The sequence below is a fragment of the Vanellus vanellus genome (genome assembly GCF_965231255.1).
Source record: "Vanellus vanellus genome assembly, chromosome: Z".
NCBI lineage: Eukaryota > Metazoa > Chordata > Aves > Charadriiformes > Charadriidae > Vanellus > Vanellus vanellus.
The window spans coordinates 6,396,768-6,414,623 of NC_138908.1; the positions used below are offsets into that span (position 1 = coordinate 6,396,768).

At 37.5% G+C, this 17,856-nt stretch overlaps 1 protein-coding gene across 1 annotated transcript in view; it reads left to right on the forward strand.

The window, feature by feature from the left end:
- Positions 1–17,856, forward strand: part of EDIL3 (EGF like repeats and discoidin domains 3) — a gene marked incomplete at both ends in the record, with an annotated part of 270,774 nt that overhangs the window by 57,773 nt on the left and 195,145 nt on the right. Inside the window, one exon of the mRNA XM_082497220.1 lies at positions 17,331–17,459. Coding sequence (XP_082353346.1) covers positions 17,331–17,459 — 129 coding nt within the window. The remainder of the gene's footprint in view (positions 1–17,330; positions 17,460–17,856) is intronic.

Consider the following 17,856-nt stretch of genomic DNA (forward strand, 5'->3'; position numbering starts at 1 on the left):
TCTGAAGATCTGAGCAGGATCTGAAACAGCATTCTTCGAATAACCAACTACAGTAATATGTGTTTGTCTGTTGGTGGTGGTGTGTTGTTTTGTTTTTTTTTTTAATTTTCTATGAATTCTTATCAGTTGGTATGATCTCTCTTTTCCCACTTGGACTGTAGCAGAGCAGGAGCCCATATGAAGGTGCACTGGCATGCAGGAGAACAGACATGGTAGACTCTCTTTTAGCTCTTAATTCTAACAGGTGTTGTATTTCCCCCTTACCCCCCTTAGCAAAAAAAAATAATAATACTTTACTTGCTAGCACTGCCATGGATCAATACTCAAGTTCAGCCACCATCAGTTTAACCTAAAAGGTTCAGACTTTTCCCAGGAAGAAATGAGGACATACATAAGGGGTGCTCTCACCGGTGCCCTGTGATTTCATTTCCTTCTGACTAATGAGATCTTTTGGTCTTGCTTTGCCCTGAGAAATGGCCTATTCAGATTCTCTGCTATAGTCTGTCATTGAAAAGATGAGCATTTGATACTTTTGCTTCCATTACCTTCATCTGAAACCTAGACCTGCATGGTAACAGTGAGGGGCAGGCAAAAAACAAACCAAACCAAAAAGCAAGCTAACAGAAAACATCCTGGGACTTGCCAAATTTGTTCAGAGAGGAAAAAACACAGTTAAATCTCATTAAAATATATAGGCTTCATTATATATAGCCAGGCTACCATAGCAAAAGTGCTTAGTACTCTGCTGGAAGGGGAATGTCAGTTGCTTCTCCCTTCACCACAATAGCAGAAAGAAAAATAGGAGATAGAATCATAGAATCATAGAATTGTTTGGGTTGGAACCCAAAATTTTCATTTAAAGTTAAGACAGAGAGACAGAGGTGGGATCCAGCTCCTCATAACTTCACTTTCCCTTTTGGCCTGTTGATGATCTCTGTGTGCATCTCCAAGCCTTCTCCTCCTACAAGAGGATCTCTGTTTCCTCTCTTTATCTGATGAAGTGGTTCTCGTCATTCAGACGCTGATACCAGAGGAAAGGTGATTTTTGACCTCTACAGAATGCACATTGCTCATAATAAAACAGGTCCACCATATAAAACCAGGCACAATCCCACAACAACCTCTACTGCTTAATTCTTGATCCAACCCTTGGCGTAGCTTTGAGGTATACCAGCTCTCGGACAATGCTTGGTACAGTCTGGACGATGGTGGGATTTAACGACTTGGTAGTAGACAGATTGGATGAATCCTTTATGGGGAAAGAGATTCATGGGGCTCACAATGTTCTTGTGTTTGTTTTTTTTCTTAAGATGGCCATAGGCAAAGATGTGTCTTTTTGGTTCTCCACATCATTTTTAATAATCTCTGTTTTGTTCTGTTTGGTCAAATTTGTATTGCAGTAAAGAGCAGGATTTCTTACAAAAAGCTAATCAATAAGCTTTGAACCTGATCTATTAGAAAATATCTGATTTCTTTAGGACTAGGTATCTGATGGATGTATGAGGAAGTAGATGATTGTGGAGGTTGTGATAATTTTCTTCTTAAAAATAGAAGCAATACAGTACACCGGGAATTATAAGAACATGCAACTGATATTTCACACTACTGAATAGATAAGCATTTTCAGCAAATGCTTACAGCTATGATTTTTCAACCAGTGATTTTGAAGATAAACACAGAGGTTTCTAGCACTGATAAATACTGTGTTTTCTATCTTTTTACTTTAACTACTTTATGATCATGGGTTTTACTCTAATTTGCATGCTAATATGTTTTATCTGAGAAGACCTGCTGTCTTCATTGCACTTATGACAATGAAACCTACCAAATTTACTTCATGCTTACTTTTATTTATAGCATGTTTCAAGAAAATAAGACTGTAGTGGAGTGCAATAGTGTCTGGCTTTGATCTGTAATTATTCAAGATGCTTTCTATTGTGATGCTTTGTAGATTGCTTTCAACAGCCAAGCTTTTCAGACAATGTATTAGGCTTGCTTGGCAGCTGCTGCAAGGCAAATATTCATATTGCATTGTCTTCTTTTCAGTCACCTATCAGGGTAGATGTGTAAATAAGAAACAGGTTGAAAAATGCTAAAGTTGTTGTTTGAAGTGACTTGTCTTGAACTGTGTGCAATATCCTGGTACTTCAAATGCAGCTTTCATAACCTAAATCATTTTATTTCTGAAGAACAAACCAGGACACTTCAGTAAATACTGTTATCCAGAGTAATAAATGTCTGACCCCTTTTAGGCTTTTTTGTATAACACAAATGCAAATAGAGGATAAATATTTTATATTGATTTCTCCAAATTGTCTAACATACATCTTGCATGTTTGAATTTAACAAGACTAGCAGGAGCCATTTGCAGCAATTTCTGGCTTAGTAACCCAACAATCAGCAATACTTCCTAGACAAAACTGTTATGCCACTAGAACACACTAAAGGGCTCAAAAGTTTCTAGACACTCCTTAAAATAATAGCTTTAAACTACTTAGCAAGAAAATTGTAGTAGAGAAGTAACAAGTGGAAAATCATAAAAGGCTGTGCACAAATTGAAAAGCAAACACTACCAACTGAATGAAGTTCAAATAAAAATAAATTGGGCTGAGAAAGGAAGAACTAATCAGAAACTTATGAGAAATAGAAAATATGGTTTAAACATTGCTGGATTAAAAATTAAATGAGACAGGAAATTGGAGGAAAGGATAGAAGCAATACTATGAGGAAATAAAATCCCAATAAATTGTCTTAAAAATTGTTCTGGTGATACAATATAATTAAGCAATGGAGAAAACTATTCAAATATTGCTTCTGTTGACAATATCGAACAGGAATAACGCCATCAAATTAATGGAGTTACTTTGGATTTGCACAAGAGCGATGCAAGTAGCATTTGGATTTAGACTGATTCTGCTGATCTCATTAGAAGTTGTCTAACAGCTCCTGATGTAGAGAACCTGAGCACCAGCGGTCTGATCCAGCTTTTTGGAAGAGTTTTGCTTTTAACTTCCCTGGGAGATTTATTAAGCCTTAAACCTGCAGGAGCGCCAAGTGTTATGCAAATAACGCTTTTATCATTCAGGATGTTCAGCACTGCTGTGTGTTATGTACTCCTTCTCTGTGGCGGTAATGAGGCCGTATAATCAGGGGGAGCACTGCCTGCGTCCTGGCTGCGGGGCTGCTGCAGAACAGCAGCTCTGCCTTCAGCTCTGATGGGGAGAAAACCTAATTTAGAGGGGGGATAATGTCCTAGCCCCGTAATGGCAACTAACTGCGGGCGTAACTGCCCGGTGGTAGGCAGTGGTCCGGGCCAGCTTAGTAAATAAAAGTTATTTTCAGAAAGTTAGTTTGAGGTCAAGACCAAAACAAAGAAATGGCAGCAGTTCATCTGTTGTGATGCTGGTCCGTGGCACTGGTCCCTGGGCGATACGGAGGCACGCACAGGGCCAGTGACAATCATTACAGTCTGGGGAGGAACCCATAACTGTTGAAAAAAAAAATAACCTAGGCCTGTTCTCACAGAAAAAAAAAGAAATTAAAAGTTCCAGCGGCAAACAACAACTCCAACATGCACAATATAACGGGCGATTCCTTTAATGAGGCCCACAAATAGAGGGGAAAAAAAAGGAATTCCCTAATGAGCCTCCAGGTTGTTGTTAATAGCTTCATTTTGAGAAGAAATATGTTGAATTTCAGACTCCACTGTTATATTCTATTTATCGGTCTTTTTTATTGTAGTCCCTTTGTTTGTCAAGATCAGGCAGTGACAATCTATTTGTGTACCCACGATAACTCTTTCATATTTCCTGTCGGTGAATAATGAGGCTTCTCTAATCACCTGTTTGTGCTATAACTACTGTGTTCTTTGTTGTTGCCATAAATTACTAGATGCCAACAGCAAATTAAAAAAAATAACATTTGTAAGTTAGGGCATGGGACTGGAGTCAGGAAATTGTCCACATTTTGTGTTTGGGGAAGGAGAGAAAGAAAACCGAATGAAGTTAATTGTATGAACGCATTTGAAAATAAGCTGATGTGCAAGGACAGAAAGAAGTAGGAGAGCGGTGATGATCTTGCCCCACTGTGTGGATCTCACCAGTCACTGTGCATCAGCAAAATAAGCAAAATAAACAGTACTCAGTCCCCCAGAGTTTTACAGTTGTATGCAACAATGCATTCAGTCCCCCAAACTGTACACTTTTACACTTGAAGCTTTATACTTTTATATGCTTTATCTGCTAATTTTCTGTAGGTGCCCTGGCAGAAGTATATATGGTGAATTGAAAGAGAGTATTTTTAGGTACCTTTTATATAATAGAGATGGCACGTGAGAAAGAGGATGTGTTCTCATTAGAAGGCAAGCTTTGCTTCTCAGGAGTGTCCCACAAAATATTTTTGTGTCAGTAGCTGTTGATTTGTTGAAACTGGAAGGCTTTGTAGATGTTTAATACTTCAGTTTTGATTAAGAAGTATTTTATTATCAGTATCAGAAACTCAAATGTGTCACGATAAAGTGTACTGAATTTTCTTTTAAAACAATATTTAATTTTCAGATTAATCTTTTATTATAGAAACCAATTTAATAAGATACACCATCTGAATTCCCAACTGCAATAATTACCATAAATAATTACTGAGAATTGAACAATAAACTCAAATACAGTTGTGAAAAGTATATTTGAAAATGTTAAACACCCTCAAGCTCTTTCAAGTAACACTACTTATGTGTTTTGCAGGTCTAAAAACTCTTTAGAGATGATAAAAAATCTAGAAATACCATCTGTACCCTTAGAATTTAAACTAGTCCTCTCAACCTGAAGTATTCTTTTTTTAATATATCTATTTCCTGTGCTACGATAATCCAATAGCTTGAGCATCCTTGCATAGTAGTATGCTAAGGCTTTGTTTTAAAATGCAATAAATTTAAACTACTTTTATCTCAGACTTAATTGAGAAGTAAAATCATTATTTTTTCATCTTTTCAACTTGAAGGGCTGTGAGGTTTTATGGGGAAAAGTGAATTTTCCATGATTTTTTAATTTTTTTTCCATGAGAAATTGTACTCGCATGAAGTTTTCTGAGAGAAAATATATTCATATCCATGAGTGTTTTCCACTCTTTATTTGTTTCTGAATATGGTAGTGATCTAGAATGTTATTTTGTATACTTCACATATTATATACTTTTATGTACTTTATACTCACACGTGTACGTTTAGGTATATATATAATACACGTGTTGTATTGGCATGGCGCTACTACCATACAAATCCATGTAAAGACCTTGCTCTTACTCTAAAAAAACTACAGTCTTCTGTTGTGGCATCCCATGTTTCGAAATGGCAGGAGTGTGGAAAGTGGAAAAAGATCAGAAGGCATTGATGTACTGTGACAAAGGCTTATGACTTTAACTGTGTCTATTAAACTGTAATCACTTTCCTCCCTTTGTTCTTCTACACTTGATGAAAAAAGGCATTAATTTGTTCTTTTATGGATTATATTTATTCATTTTATATATATCCGTAATATTCAATATTTTCACTTCCTTTTTAGCAGTTTTCCCTTCTTTCATATTTCATACCTCTGCCCAGTCCTGTGTTTTTATAAATAAGTACTACACATGCAGACTAAGGACTCTGTTAAGTGCCAAAGAACAGCAACTGCATTTCAAACAATACCTCGTGGACATCATATACAAAATTAATCACGTTAACAATACCTGGATGCAGTTAATAAAGCAAAACTGCAGACAAACAAACAAACAAAAAATAGCAGGCCACTTAGGCAAACCCTCCTTTTTTCTTCTTGCTACTAATTTAGCCAGAGTGGGAGACCAGCTTTATTTTCAGGTCTGCGTAAGACACGCTGTTGAATGCGGGATGTATCTGGGATGTTGAAGGGCAGGTCAATGACGTGGCCTTGAGACTAGAAGCAATTATAGCACACTTCAGTTCCGCAGATCAGATATTTTGCCTGTCTTGTGATGCCAGGCAAGAGGATGGTTGTTACAGGAATATCTGTCTATGTTCAGAAGCTGAAACAGAATAGTTATTTAGCTTAATAGTCAAGGATCTATATGCACCTTTATTAAAAAAACAGTTAAGGTCCCTCTTACAGTGTGGTGTGCTAAAAGCATCAGATTCTCAGCCACTCCATTGGTGAATATCTTTCATTTATACTGTTCTCTGCCAGACTTTTTTTCTTTCTCATCCTTTTCCAGTTACTACTCCCAGTTCTTCCTTTTCAAATCTTATTCCATAACAAGCAAAAAGTCGCAAGTGCATTCCAACTGCCACCCATCTTTGCTTAGGTTTGGTTTACAAATTACACTAGAAAATAAAAACTAATTAAAAAGCACTGCCAAGAATACAGTTTGTTAGTGCAGTGCGGCCACACTGAGACAATTTTTGACACACACAAACTGCTTTCTTACTTAACATTCCCGTAAACCGTCATATAGTAAAGCAGCTTTTAAAGTCTGAGACAGTCCTTGCAGCACGGCATTGAGTGCTTGGATGGCTACTGAGAAAGGAAAAAAAGAAGAAGCCTCTTTTACAAGTAACAGTAGGCTATAAAATCTACACAGGAGTCCTTATATGTGCAAAAGCTTCAGATTTTATTCTGTTTCTGAAGAAGTTTAAACAAATAAGGTAAAAATTGCATCTGTTCATCTTTCCAGAGACTCTTAGGAAAAATTATGGAAAGGGTTTGCAACATTCATCCGCAGAGCTGGCATGTTACTGCCAGCTGCATCGTTCAAAATAAACAGAATCAGTTTTTTATTGTAGCTGTCAGCTGTAATGCCCTTATTATTTCATATCTTTCACAGGAGGGACACATATTTTCATTGCCTAATTATTATTCTGAGTGCGATCAGTAACATCACTTTCCTGTAAAGTCACAAAGAAAATGATGTAAACCAGCAATACTGCTGTATCTCCTTAGGTGACATGTCTTTTTTGATGGTGACAGCACTTTTGTGGTGACGGATCTAAATAGCCGTGTGGCCAAAAACCACGTGAAATGAATGCAGTCAGATCAGCTAATTATAACAACGGAAACTTACAGAATATTTTGCTTTACTGCCTTTAGCTGCGGGGTTTGGTATAATGGAAGAGAAGAGCTCATTGTAGAAAAAGTTGATATAGGGAAGAGTGTTCAGTGCCGGCGTGTCTGTTAAAACGGTCATCTAGCGTGCCGGCGGGCTTTGGGAGTGAATCCCTTGATTGCCTTCACATCCTACGGTCACTTTGCTTCTGCCTGCAGAGGGGTTTTGGTGGACATGAGCTGGTTTCGTTCCCGAGGACGTGGAAGTAGAAGCTGTACTCAGGTGGAGACCCTAATGGTGACTTAAGGGTCTGAACTGGTCATTTGGGCACCTTCAGATTATGTAGAGGGAAGTGACTAAACCTCAGACAAAATCCTCAGGCTTCATATAACGTAGACATACAAAGCTGAACACTACATGCTTTGAAATATTGATCCACTAATGTTGCGCCAGACTATTTTCTGATTTAGACATAGGCAATGCTAACTGCTTCACATGGTGTATTTTCAAATATGTTTTGCAGTTTGGAATATTGCTTGGGAGTGGAAAAAAAATTGTTTCGTTTTCGGTATGCATTCTGAAATTTTTGATGGAGGTGAATGTGTGTGTTTTTGTAAATGTATATATTTTTTTATATGTGTAGACATATATTTAAAGTTTCTTTATGCGATGCACTTAAGATGACTCTTCAAAATTTTGAAAAGTGAATTATAAATTTTTCGTGTTCTGTATTTTAGATACCTAACTTGGGATATTAAATGCTGCCCATTTCTTCAATAGGGTTAACACCTCTTGTAAAAAAATGTGACCAGATAAGGTATTTAAGAGTAGATATCCAAACCCAGAAATAACTAGACATCAATGAATACTTTTCAAAGTGTAATGAGAATATTTTTAGAATTTGTATTGTTTTAAGGTATTTCATTTTGGTGAAGATAGGAGAATGTAAGGAAATGTAATTAGAGTTTCAAAAGCTGTTTATGATGACTTCTTAATTGCTCAGCTTTCAAATTTGGATTTACTTATAACAGGAAAAGGTGAATTCACCAGTGCTGAGATTAATAATTGCCTAGCAACTGGTGCCTGAATATAGGGCAAACAAAGGGAAAACAAAACAGTTTCATTTCCATATGTATATCAAGTACGTATAAGTATATAAATATAGAGCTAAATATGCGTGTGTGTATGTATACACATAGACACACTCTCCGATGCTTCCAAATTGCAAACCTCAAAAGCAGTGGAGTATAAAACAGAGAAATTGAAAGGTAAAACTGAGATGTAAAGTGTGGATGAAAATGGGGAAAATTTATTTAAAAGTGGTAATTCCACAATGCGTGGTTTGGGTTTTTTTTAAACCCTCTTGCTTCCCTGACAAAGTGAAAGCAGAAACTGGAAAGATAACTGTCAAGACCAGTAAGAATGTGTGTACCTGAATGCTCTCAGTCCATAACGAAGAGAAGGAAGGAAGATGTTACCTGTCATAAGGTCATAAACACGACTGTTTATTTTAAAGGGCGTCCTTTGGACTGTGCTGCTGATTTGACTGCGTGCATGGATTTTCTCTCCATGGAAAGCAGGGGATGGGCAAGAGAGAAGCTGCTGTGTGTCTGAATTGTTCCCTGATCAAGGGGTTGAGATATTTCAATAGCCTTGGAAACTATGAATATTTTGAAGAAAGATTTAGGAAGAGCTAATGATAAAAGGCTCAATGTAGGTTAAGTCAAATAAGAAATCTAGATCTCTGTCTCCTATGAAGACAGGCTGAGAGAGATGGGATTGTTCAGCCTGGAGAAGAGCAGGCTCCAGGGAGAGCTTAGGGCAGTCTTTCAGTACCTAAGGGGGGCCTACAGCTAAGATGGGGATGGACTCTTCATCAGGGGGTGTAGTGATAGGATAAGGGGTAATGGTTTTAAACTGAAAGAGAGGACATTTAGAAAAGATATTAGATAGAAATTCTTTACTGTGAGGGTGGTGAACCCCTGTCCCAGGTTGCCCAGAGAAGCTGTGGCTGCCCCATCCCTGGAGGTGTTCAAGGCCAGGTTGGATGGGGCTTGAGCAACCTGGGCTGGTGGGAGGTGTCCCTGCCCAGGGCAGGGGGGTTGGACCTAGATGATCTTTAAGGTTTCTTCCAACCTAAACCATTTTTGAGTCTATGATATTGATCACCTGATGGTCATAGATATGGAAGTGGAGCCTACTAACAGTTAGTGGAGAAGCCTGCAGGAGCCCAGCTCATTTTTGACAGAAACCAGTGAAGCTGTATCAGGAGATCTGCAAGACACAACAATTTCTAGCAAGAAATGTGAGTATTTTACTTACTGAGAAATTTCTAGCGAGCACGCTACTAAAAATCTCCTGATCAGCTTTAGAAACAAAGGACAAGTGACTGGAAATGATAATGTATTCCCATCATGATCTGATATCTCTCTGAAAGTTTTAATTGAACAAAACAACTTAATGGAGAGACAGTTTATCCTAAGTGCCTTGTACAGAAAGTCTCAATTTAAGCTCTTGTACTTTCCCTTTTCATAAACCTATCTCACCCCGTAGATCTGAACAGGTGCAGAAATACAGGTTGTTTCACCTGAGTGCCAGCGAGTGGCAAATAATTGTATAAACGCAGCTGACGTGAATGACAGCTGAAATCAAACGCGTACGTGCAAGGAGTGCCTAGGTAATTTTTGCCAGCTTTGTTGTGCACGCAGAGATAAAAGATGTTGTGGAAGGTTGTGCTGACAGGGATTAGGGCATCTTCATTAGAGTCGTTTATCAGCTATCTCCCTGCATCACTGCTGTTAGCTGAGGTTGAGTGCCAGGGATGGTGTGCCACTGGTACCATCAGCTGATCAGTTTGGGGGAATACGTCTCTTTTCCTTTGATGAAACGACGTCGGAACTGATGACAGCTTTCCCTAAATCCTTGCAACAGTGTGTGCATGAAAAATTTTCCACAAGTTGTAAAAGTATTCAGAAGTGCATTATATAACCATATTCCTCCTTTAATCACTTTTGATCCATTTTTTACTAATAAAGATTTGAAATGACAGGAACAGTTCATCTTTTTCCCTGCAGAGCCAGTTGGCATAGAAATGAACTCTCTGCAACCTATGAAAGAGAGAAGAGTTTACTTTTTAAGCTGTTTTCTGTTTCTACTTGTATTTCATATTGTCAAACATCAGATGCTTAAAAAGTCTGTAACACAGCAGGCTGAAGTACAGTGACCTACTGCTCTTTCACATTCAAATGAATAAAGTAGCTCATACTGTAGACCTTTAGAAAGGGAAGAGATTATAGTTTTTTAAGGCAGAAGGGGATTTATTATGATAGAAATTAATCTCTACAGACACTACTTTAGGGGTCCGTTCTAACCCTGAAAGTAGAGACACACTTTTACAGTATTGTACTATTCGACTAAATCCAAAGCTTAAGTCAGCACTTCATCTTCACCCAGGATTAATATTTTAGTCCAGTCCCAGAGTGGAATTTGAATGAGAATTCTTTACTTAGAATAATCTGATTTTCTTTTCGTAATACCGTCGCGGGTTTTCAAGAATCAGCTGGTACATCCCCTCAGATTACAACACCAGAAAAAGTTAAATTTAAAGAAGTATTTATGCCTACTATAGAGGAGTATGTTGCAGTTCTCCTCCAGAACTACAAACTACAGCTTGTTTAAGTGCATACAGTCTTTTGATCCCAGAGGCTTTCAGAAGAAGCAGCTACCTCAGTTTTCATGAGACCTGTGATAAAATCACAAATTTATTGTTCTGAGACTTATGTTCTCATCCAATTCATATGCAGCTGCTTAGAGTTGATATCAGTTTATTCATTTTCTAAGACCATTTAAACAGTCAGCCATGAATATTCTAGTTAGAAAGTTAGCTGAACCTTTTGCCTGCACAGTAAGCAAATCAGCCTAGAAATGGAGCAGGAGGAGGTAGATGAGCAAGTGGTATCTAGAAACTTTAACTTCCCTTTCAAATAATAAGAGATACAAGTTAATTATTCAACTTTTTACCTTAGGAAAAACAAATTAGCTGCCTCACCATTACATCTGAAAAAAACCCAAAAAACCAAACAGCTTACAAATATCTTAAAAGAACTGCAGAGCTCATCTGTTTTCATGTTCACATTTTGCATCTCTGCACAGGTGTGTCTTCAATATGATTTATGGCTCTGCTTCTCAGTAGTGTTTCAGCTGTGGAGAAATAGATTTGAACTTGGACACTGTACAGATGATTCTGTAAATCAGAAAACTATTAAAGCTCTTTTTCTGAAAATTGATTTTAACGTGAAACTGCTACTGGTAGCAAGAACTTTCTCAGTCTTCTTCTGAAGTTTAGTTGCTCTTCTGAGCTTAAGAACTGAGGCACATTTTTACAATCGCTAGACCAAATTTCTATTGACTAGCTATTTTCCGGGCTGTTTATTCTTTGGTGCCACCTGGAGATTTCTGCTTTATAACAAGTTTTATTCTCACGAAAGGGAATAGCTATTCATTTTATTTCTTTAGGGAGAGCTTTAAAAATAAGCTATATTTCATGTAGCAATATAGGAAATTGAATAAAAATAGAGCTGCTGTTTTTTCAGGTAGGAACAATGATCAACTTCTTCCCATCAATGACAAAACCAAATGCTTGAGCTACAAAACACCAGGAATATGCGTTGTACCTCTCTAACAACATGCGTGGCTAGTACCCTGAACTTGTATGTCACTACATCTGCAAATGTTTACCTGTAGATTATGTCATGCCTATTGTTTCGATGGGTATCAGCATCTCCTTAGAATTCTGTGGTTTCTGTATGTTTACCTCAGTATCAGTGCATACTAAATATGTTCATATTTATAGTTAATGCACTTCATATAAAACAATAGATAGGGCTGCATTTTTCTACACGCACTTTCTATGTCACAGAATTTGCTCTATTCTTAAATAATAGAAGAAAATGTGCCCAAACACCCAAATCATCTTTATTCCATCAATTCTTTCCATCCAGTTTTGAAATCTTGTCAATCTGTGGGATTTTTTGAAGACACGTTTCTTTATTTGTCATCATTTCATTGTCTCAAGCAGATGTTTCTTACAGCAACAGTTCTGCCAAAAATCATAACAGTTATCGTTCCAGGTGTTAGAAGGCAGTTGAGGGAAATTGTATTCATTTCAGGCTAATGAGTTTGTGCATCGGGACTCAAATGCTTCTCCTGTGCCTAATTCAGGACACTGTACTTTAGCTTTTCACAGGCATTCCTACCCCAGGAATTACAATGTTAAAGAGTTAGTAGTGTTAATTGGGAGCAAATAATTATTTTTCTTTTTTTTCAGTGACAAACATTGGCAAACTGCAATTTGGCTTGCATATAGTAGTGGTAGCTGACCGGTCTATGGGATTTTACAACATAGACTTTATGCTTTACGTGCTTTACGAAGTAGTGCATGCAGACGGTTGTGGATGGTACTTTTCTGTTTGCACAGAGCATCTTCTTTAGCCGTCTTATCACAAAAATTGTTTCCATAAATTCTGTGAATTCCTGTTTTTGACAAGGATTGATGGGCTGTTACCATTGTAGTACGCTGCATTATTTATACACAGCAGTTGAGTTCCTTTTTTTGGGTTGTCCTTTGCTGTCAAGCAAAGTATGGGGCTTTTCAGTCAAGAAACACGTAACATTTTGTGCGGCTTTATAGGATCAAAAAGTATGCTGTATAAAAGTGTAAAGTTCAACAACAAGTGGATTTACAATTTTTATCCTTCTTCCCACCGTTACCTGCTTGTGGAAAGAAGCAACAGTTGTACATTCGGTATTTTGTTGAAAAGGATATGGCTTAAGAGTGGTTATGTGAAGCTATGTCAGGGAGCAAGATGGACTTACAGAACAGTTCCTCCCCAAGTGCTTTTCATAGAAGATGCCCAGGTTCACTGATGGATATATTCACTATGGACAAAGGTTGTCATAATCTTTAAAAAACCCTCATTGTTACTAGAGAGCAAATGTCTCACCATTTATTTGAGTTTTGATATGTATTTATTTCTGAGTTTGGGGAAGTAGGGAGGCTTCTTAATTAAAATGCTAATTTTGAGTATGTATGGATCTCCACTTTAATTTTATTCTTTTTGTCTTGCTTTTTTTATTCTTAACCAACCATGTTTTCCAAAGAGAGATGAACCATTTACTCAAGAATTTATTTGATTTGAGAATGTTATGCAGAAAATAAAGATATGAGGAAAAATAAAAAATAAAAAATTCCCCAATTTTAGTCTTCTTTAATCATGTAAATGTTTTGTCTATTCCTCAATACAGTATGGTGTGAGGTAATTTGGATTACATTTCTACCTTAACTCTTCTATGCATGATGTTGCACAAAAAGGAGGAAATATGTATGTGTATGTACATATATATTTCACATATATCACACACATCACTTAAAAGCAAGGGTCCCCTAAAAGAGGTAAATCCAAAGGGGTCATGTCAATTTTGGAGGTGGAGCATGTGAGCGTATCCTTTGCTGATTCTGTTTCACAGATCCTTGCAGCAAATCTCCATACTTTGATGCGGTAAGATTTTACTGTCTGAGATTTTCCCGAGGACGAAGTAAAGGCGGCAAAAGTTGTAGTACATATTTTATATACGCAGTCTTGAGACATACTTTAAGGCTTGAGTACCCATGTAATGAAAAGTGCATGGTTAGTCAGACATAGTAAACAAAAACATAAATTATTGTTTTTATTTGACACTTGCATTCTTACTGGACCCCTTTCAGAACATTTTAATAAAAGTGCAAGATCAATTGTCTTTTGGTGTTTTTTAAATAATGGAGTTCCTCTTAGAGTGTTTGTTTAATTTACAGAAATTTGTCAAATTTCAGTCTGTTGCACAAACTGCATATTACCTATCACTATGGAAAGTCAGCAGCACAGAGTGCAGTTCTGTAAGTTACTGTAAAGGATATAATTCTTCCTTCGAGTTTATTTTGCTCTTCCAGTCACCATGACTCTAAGGTTAAATTCTAAAACTACTGTTGTGTTAAAAGTTGTGTCATATGCGACATAGTATTTTAATGGTAACAAATCCCGTAATCAGTTATGCTAAGACAAAGTGCACCCATATAAGTTTTTTTCATTAAGAACAGAGCCTTTAACATCAAATTCTGCTCATCAAACTGAGCAGAATGTATAAGAAATTAAATTTTAATATTTCAACATGAATGGCCTCTCAAGGGGCACAAAATGTAGATTGAGAGAGATATTCTTGATTCAAAGGTGATATTTCTTTTGTTCTGCACAATTTCATGAGCACTGTCATAAATATGGTTGCTAACATTTTAAGTGAGTTTTACTAATTTGCGTATGCAAATTTATACAGCCTTGTGTCTAGTCTTAAGTAGAATTATTGCTCACTTATGTCTGTGCACTTGCCCATTTCTCTGACTGCATTGTGTTTGACGTCATGTTATGGTATTATTTTGTTGTTTAAAGTATAGATTTTCCCTCTTTAGCCCTCTGTAGCATTACGTGAATGAGACAGCTTAAGGATTTATTTTATTTTTTTTTTATTGGAGCTTTTTGTCTTTTGTTTGTTTGGTTTTTTGTCCCATTTTTTTAGAGGTGAGGTGTACTTTCATTTCTGTGATGTGTTGTAACGACAATTAAAAATTTACACCAGTGATCGGCCGTAGAATATGGGCCAAGGTGGTGGGTCAGAAGAGCACTTAGTGCAGTTATTTCCTGAACATGGAAATAGATGACTGTTTTTAGAGGACAGCATCTGCTTTATTAGTCCCAAACTGTAGGTCGGGTCACTTCAGACTGAAAAAGCCAACAGGAATTTTCAGACAAATAAAAACTACACAGTTAAGTATGCACACTTTGGTCATAGTAGATTTCAGTTTCTGGAAATACCATGGAAAATTGGGGATGCATTCTGTTTATCAGTCAATATAAAATTTACAAATAGAAGCACTAATTTGTTTTTTTACCTTTTATTTTTCTTGTATTGCATAATTGAAATCAGAACACTAAATCAGGAAACACATAGTAAAAATGTCCCCTCTCATTTTAATCAGAATATCCATATGAATTTGCATAGTAAGTGTTCCTGCTCCAGATGCTACTAAATTTAGTAATTTAATTAAAGGTATGGGAATACAGTTGTCAGAGCATTCAGTTATTAATAATTGTTCTTTCACAACCAAATGCCTAAGCCCCATGAAGTAAAAAAAAAAAAAGCATCCTTTGCTACCCCAATAATACAATAAGCACTGAAAATGAGAGGTCTTGACTTACTTGGATTTGGCTAGGAAGACAGATAATGCCCAGTCATTAGAAAGATAATGTCTTATGGCATTGGCTCTTTTCAAATAGCTCTACTTCTCCATCACCTGGACAATCTTCAAGACAAAACCGTTCATACCAGGTGCACAGATATGACAATTCTCTGTGTCATGAAGGCATCTTAGAGCCGACAGATTAAAATTAAATAGAATTAAAAATAACCCAGCAAACCTACCCACTAGAGTTTTTTTTTTGCAGCTGATGCATAGAATTCATACAGGCATTTTTCTACATCAGTTACATTTCTTTAGTCATTATTAGATGGGAATTCTTGCACCAGGCACTAATCTGAAGTCTATGTGCCAGAAAGGCGTTGAAAACATTTTGATTTCCCTTACCACCACTATAATCCAAAACATGTTATAATGTCAGTACTACTGACGTTAACAAGTGGATTTCTATAACTCTACAATTACATGGCAAAAGACTGGCAACTTTTAAATTTAAAACAGCATACAAAATACCATGCTTTTTTTAATAATTAGCTATCTGCAGATGTTGCTTTAAGTTGCATTTGCAAAAAATTTGCAAAACAAAACTCTGCTGCATGAATTATTTGGATTTCTAAAAACAATACTGAGCAATGGAGAGCACAGATCTGTCTTATAAGATGAAGCTTGAGACAAATAAAAAATGCATCCAAACATGTATTTAATTAGCTAAGAAAAAAAAATTAAATTGAAGCTGACCAAATCCTAGGGCATTCGTTAGGATTGCTTCCAGTTATCCCATTGGGGACAGGATGCAATCCTGTATTTCTGTACATTTGTAGAACTGTGATAAGGTGGAGTTCTCTAAGGATGTTAAAACCGAGGAATTATGAGAATTGAACAGACACTCTGCTCTCTCTTTTATATCTCCTCCTGAAGGTTGTTTCAAATACTATTAGATAGAAAATCACAATAATGTGCTGTACACACTGGTAATACTGTTCAAATTCTGAGTATATGAAGTGGCCCTGTGGTTCATCTTTCAGAGTTTACGTCGTTCTGCTGTTGATCCCCTTGACGCTAATTGACTGAACTGGATGTCTTCACTGAAAAGCAATTGAAGGACAAGCAAAATCTGCTTGTTTAGCATTATTTAGGCAGGCTGAAGTTACCCACCCTGCCAGTGCTTGCCCTGCGTCCCAGGGAGTTTTGAAGCATAGGTGGTTCACAGCATAGCATACTTTTGAGGCACAGAATCGCTCTAACTGACTTGTTCTGATTCTGCAATCAAAATGAATTACGGGAGAAGGTGACAAACTTCCTTTGGATGTGGAGGGGACTGTCGAGGAGCACTGAAGGGACTGTGGGCTCTCAAGTCCATTAGCGCCCATCCCTGCCATGGAGTTGGTCAGTCACAAGTCATAGTGAAAGCCTGCTTGAGGGCACAGTGTGACCATAGGGGAGCTCGCAGTCATAGGGGTCCACATCAAAAATCATTAGAATTAAATTATTCAAAACACTTTAATGCCTTTAATCTGTACTGTCAAACTTTATCCTGGAATCACGTATAGTTGGTCTTCATGTGACTGATATAAAGCCAACATAGAAGCACACTGCTGGCTTGAATGCCATGCTCTGTGTTTAGCAGAAATATAGCAGTGTGCCAATGCCTGATCTGGATCAAATATGTACTCTTGGGTGATTTAAGAGTGTGCAAGTCTGGAGCACATGATGATGTATTCACAACCACGGTTCTTTGCTTACAAACTGGGTGATAAGCCAATAGCTGGAACTGAAACCACCGTTCAGCTATGGAGCAGAAGGCTAGGGGAAGATGATTACACAGAGGTGTGCTGTTAAATGAATATAAAATGGAATTAGCCAGAAGGTATTCAAAGGACATAGAAGTTTTAATTCCTTTCTGTTCTTGGTTATCAGCAATCTGCCATACTTAGAGCTCGTGCCTAACTTTTGGAGAGTTTTATACAGGAATCTTTTTTTCCACTTTAACCCACAGGGGATGTGTGTGACTCCAATCCGTGCAAAAATGGTGGCATCTGTCTGTCCGGGCTGAATGATGACTTCTACTCATGCGAGTGTCCTGAAGGCTTCACAGACCCCAATTGCTCTAGTGTTGTGGAGGTTGGTAAGTGCAAACTTTAAATGCTTGAATAGTTGTTTCAGTATCCGGTTAGTTTGTGGCTGGCCAACTGGTCTCTGTGTCCACTGCATTTTGTGTAGTGCTGTGGTCATTGCATTCTTCATTATTGGCCTCTTAACCTTCTCTCTATAACCTAGATGTCTGTATCATACAATCATCAAATCATAGAATGGTTTAGGTTGGAAGTGACCCTGAAGATCATCGAGTTCCAACCCCCCTGCCATAGGCAGGGACACCTCCCACTAGACCAGGTTGCCCAAGGCCACGTCCAGCCTGGCCTTGAACACCTCCAGGGATGAGGTTTCTACAACCTCTCTGGGCAACCTGTGTCAGTGCCTTACCACCCTCAAAGTGAAAAATTTCTTTCTAATATTCAATCTGA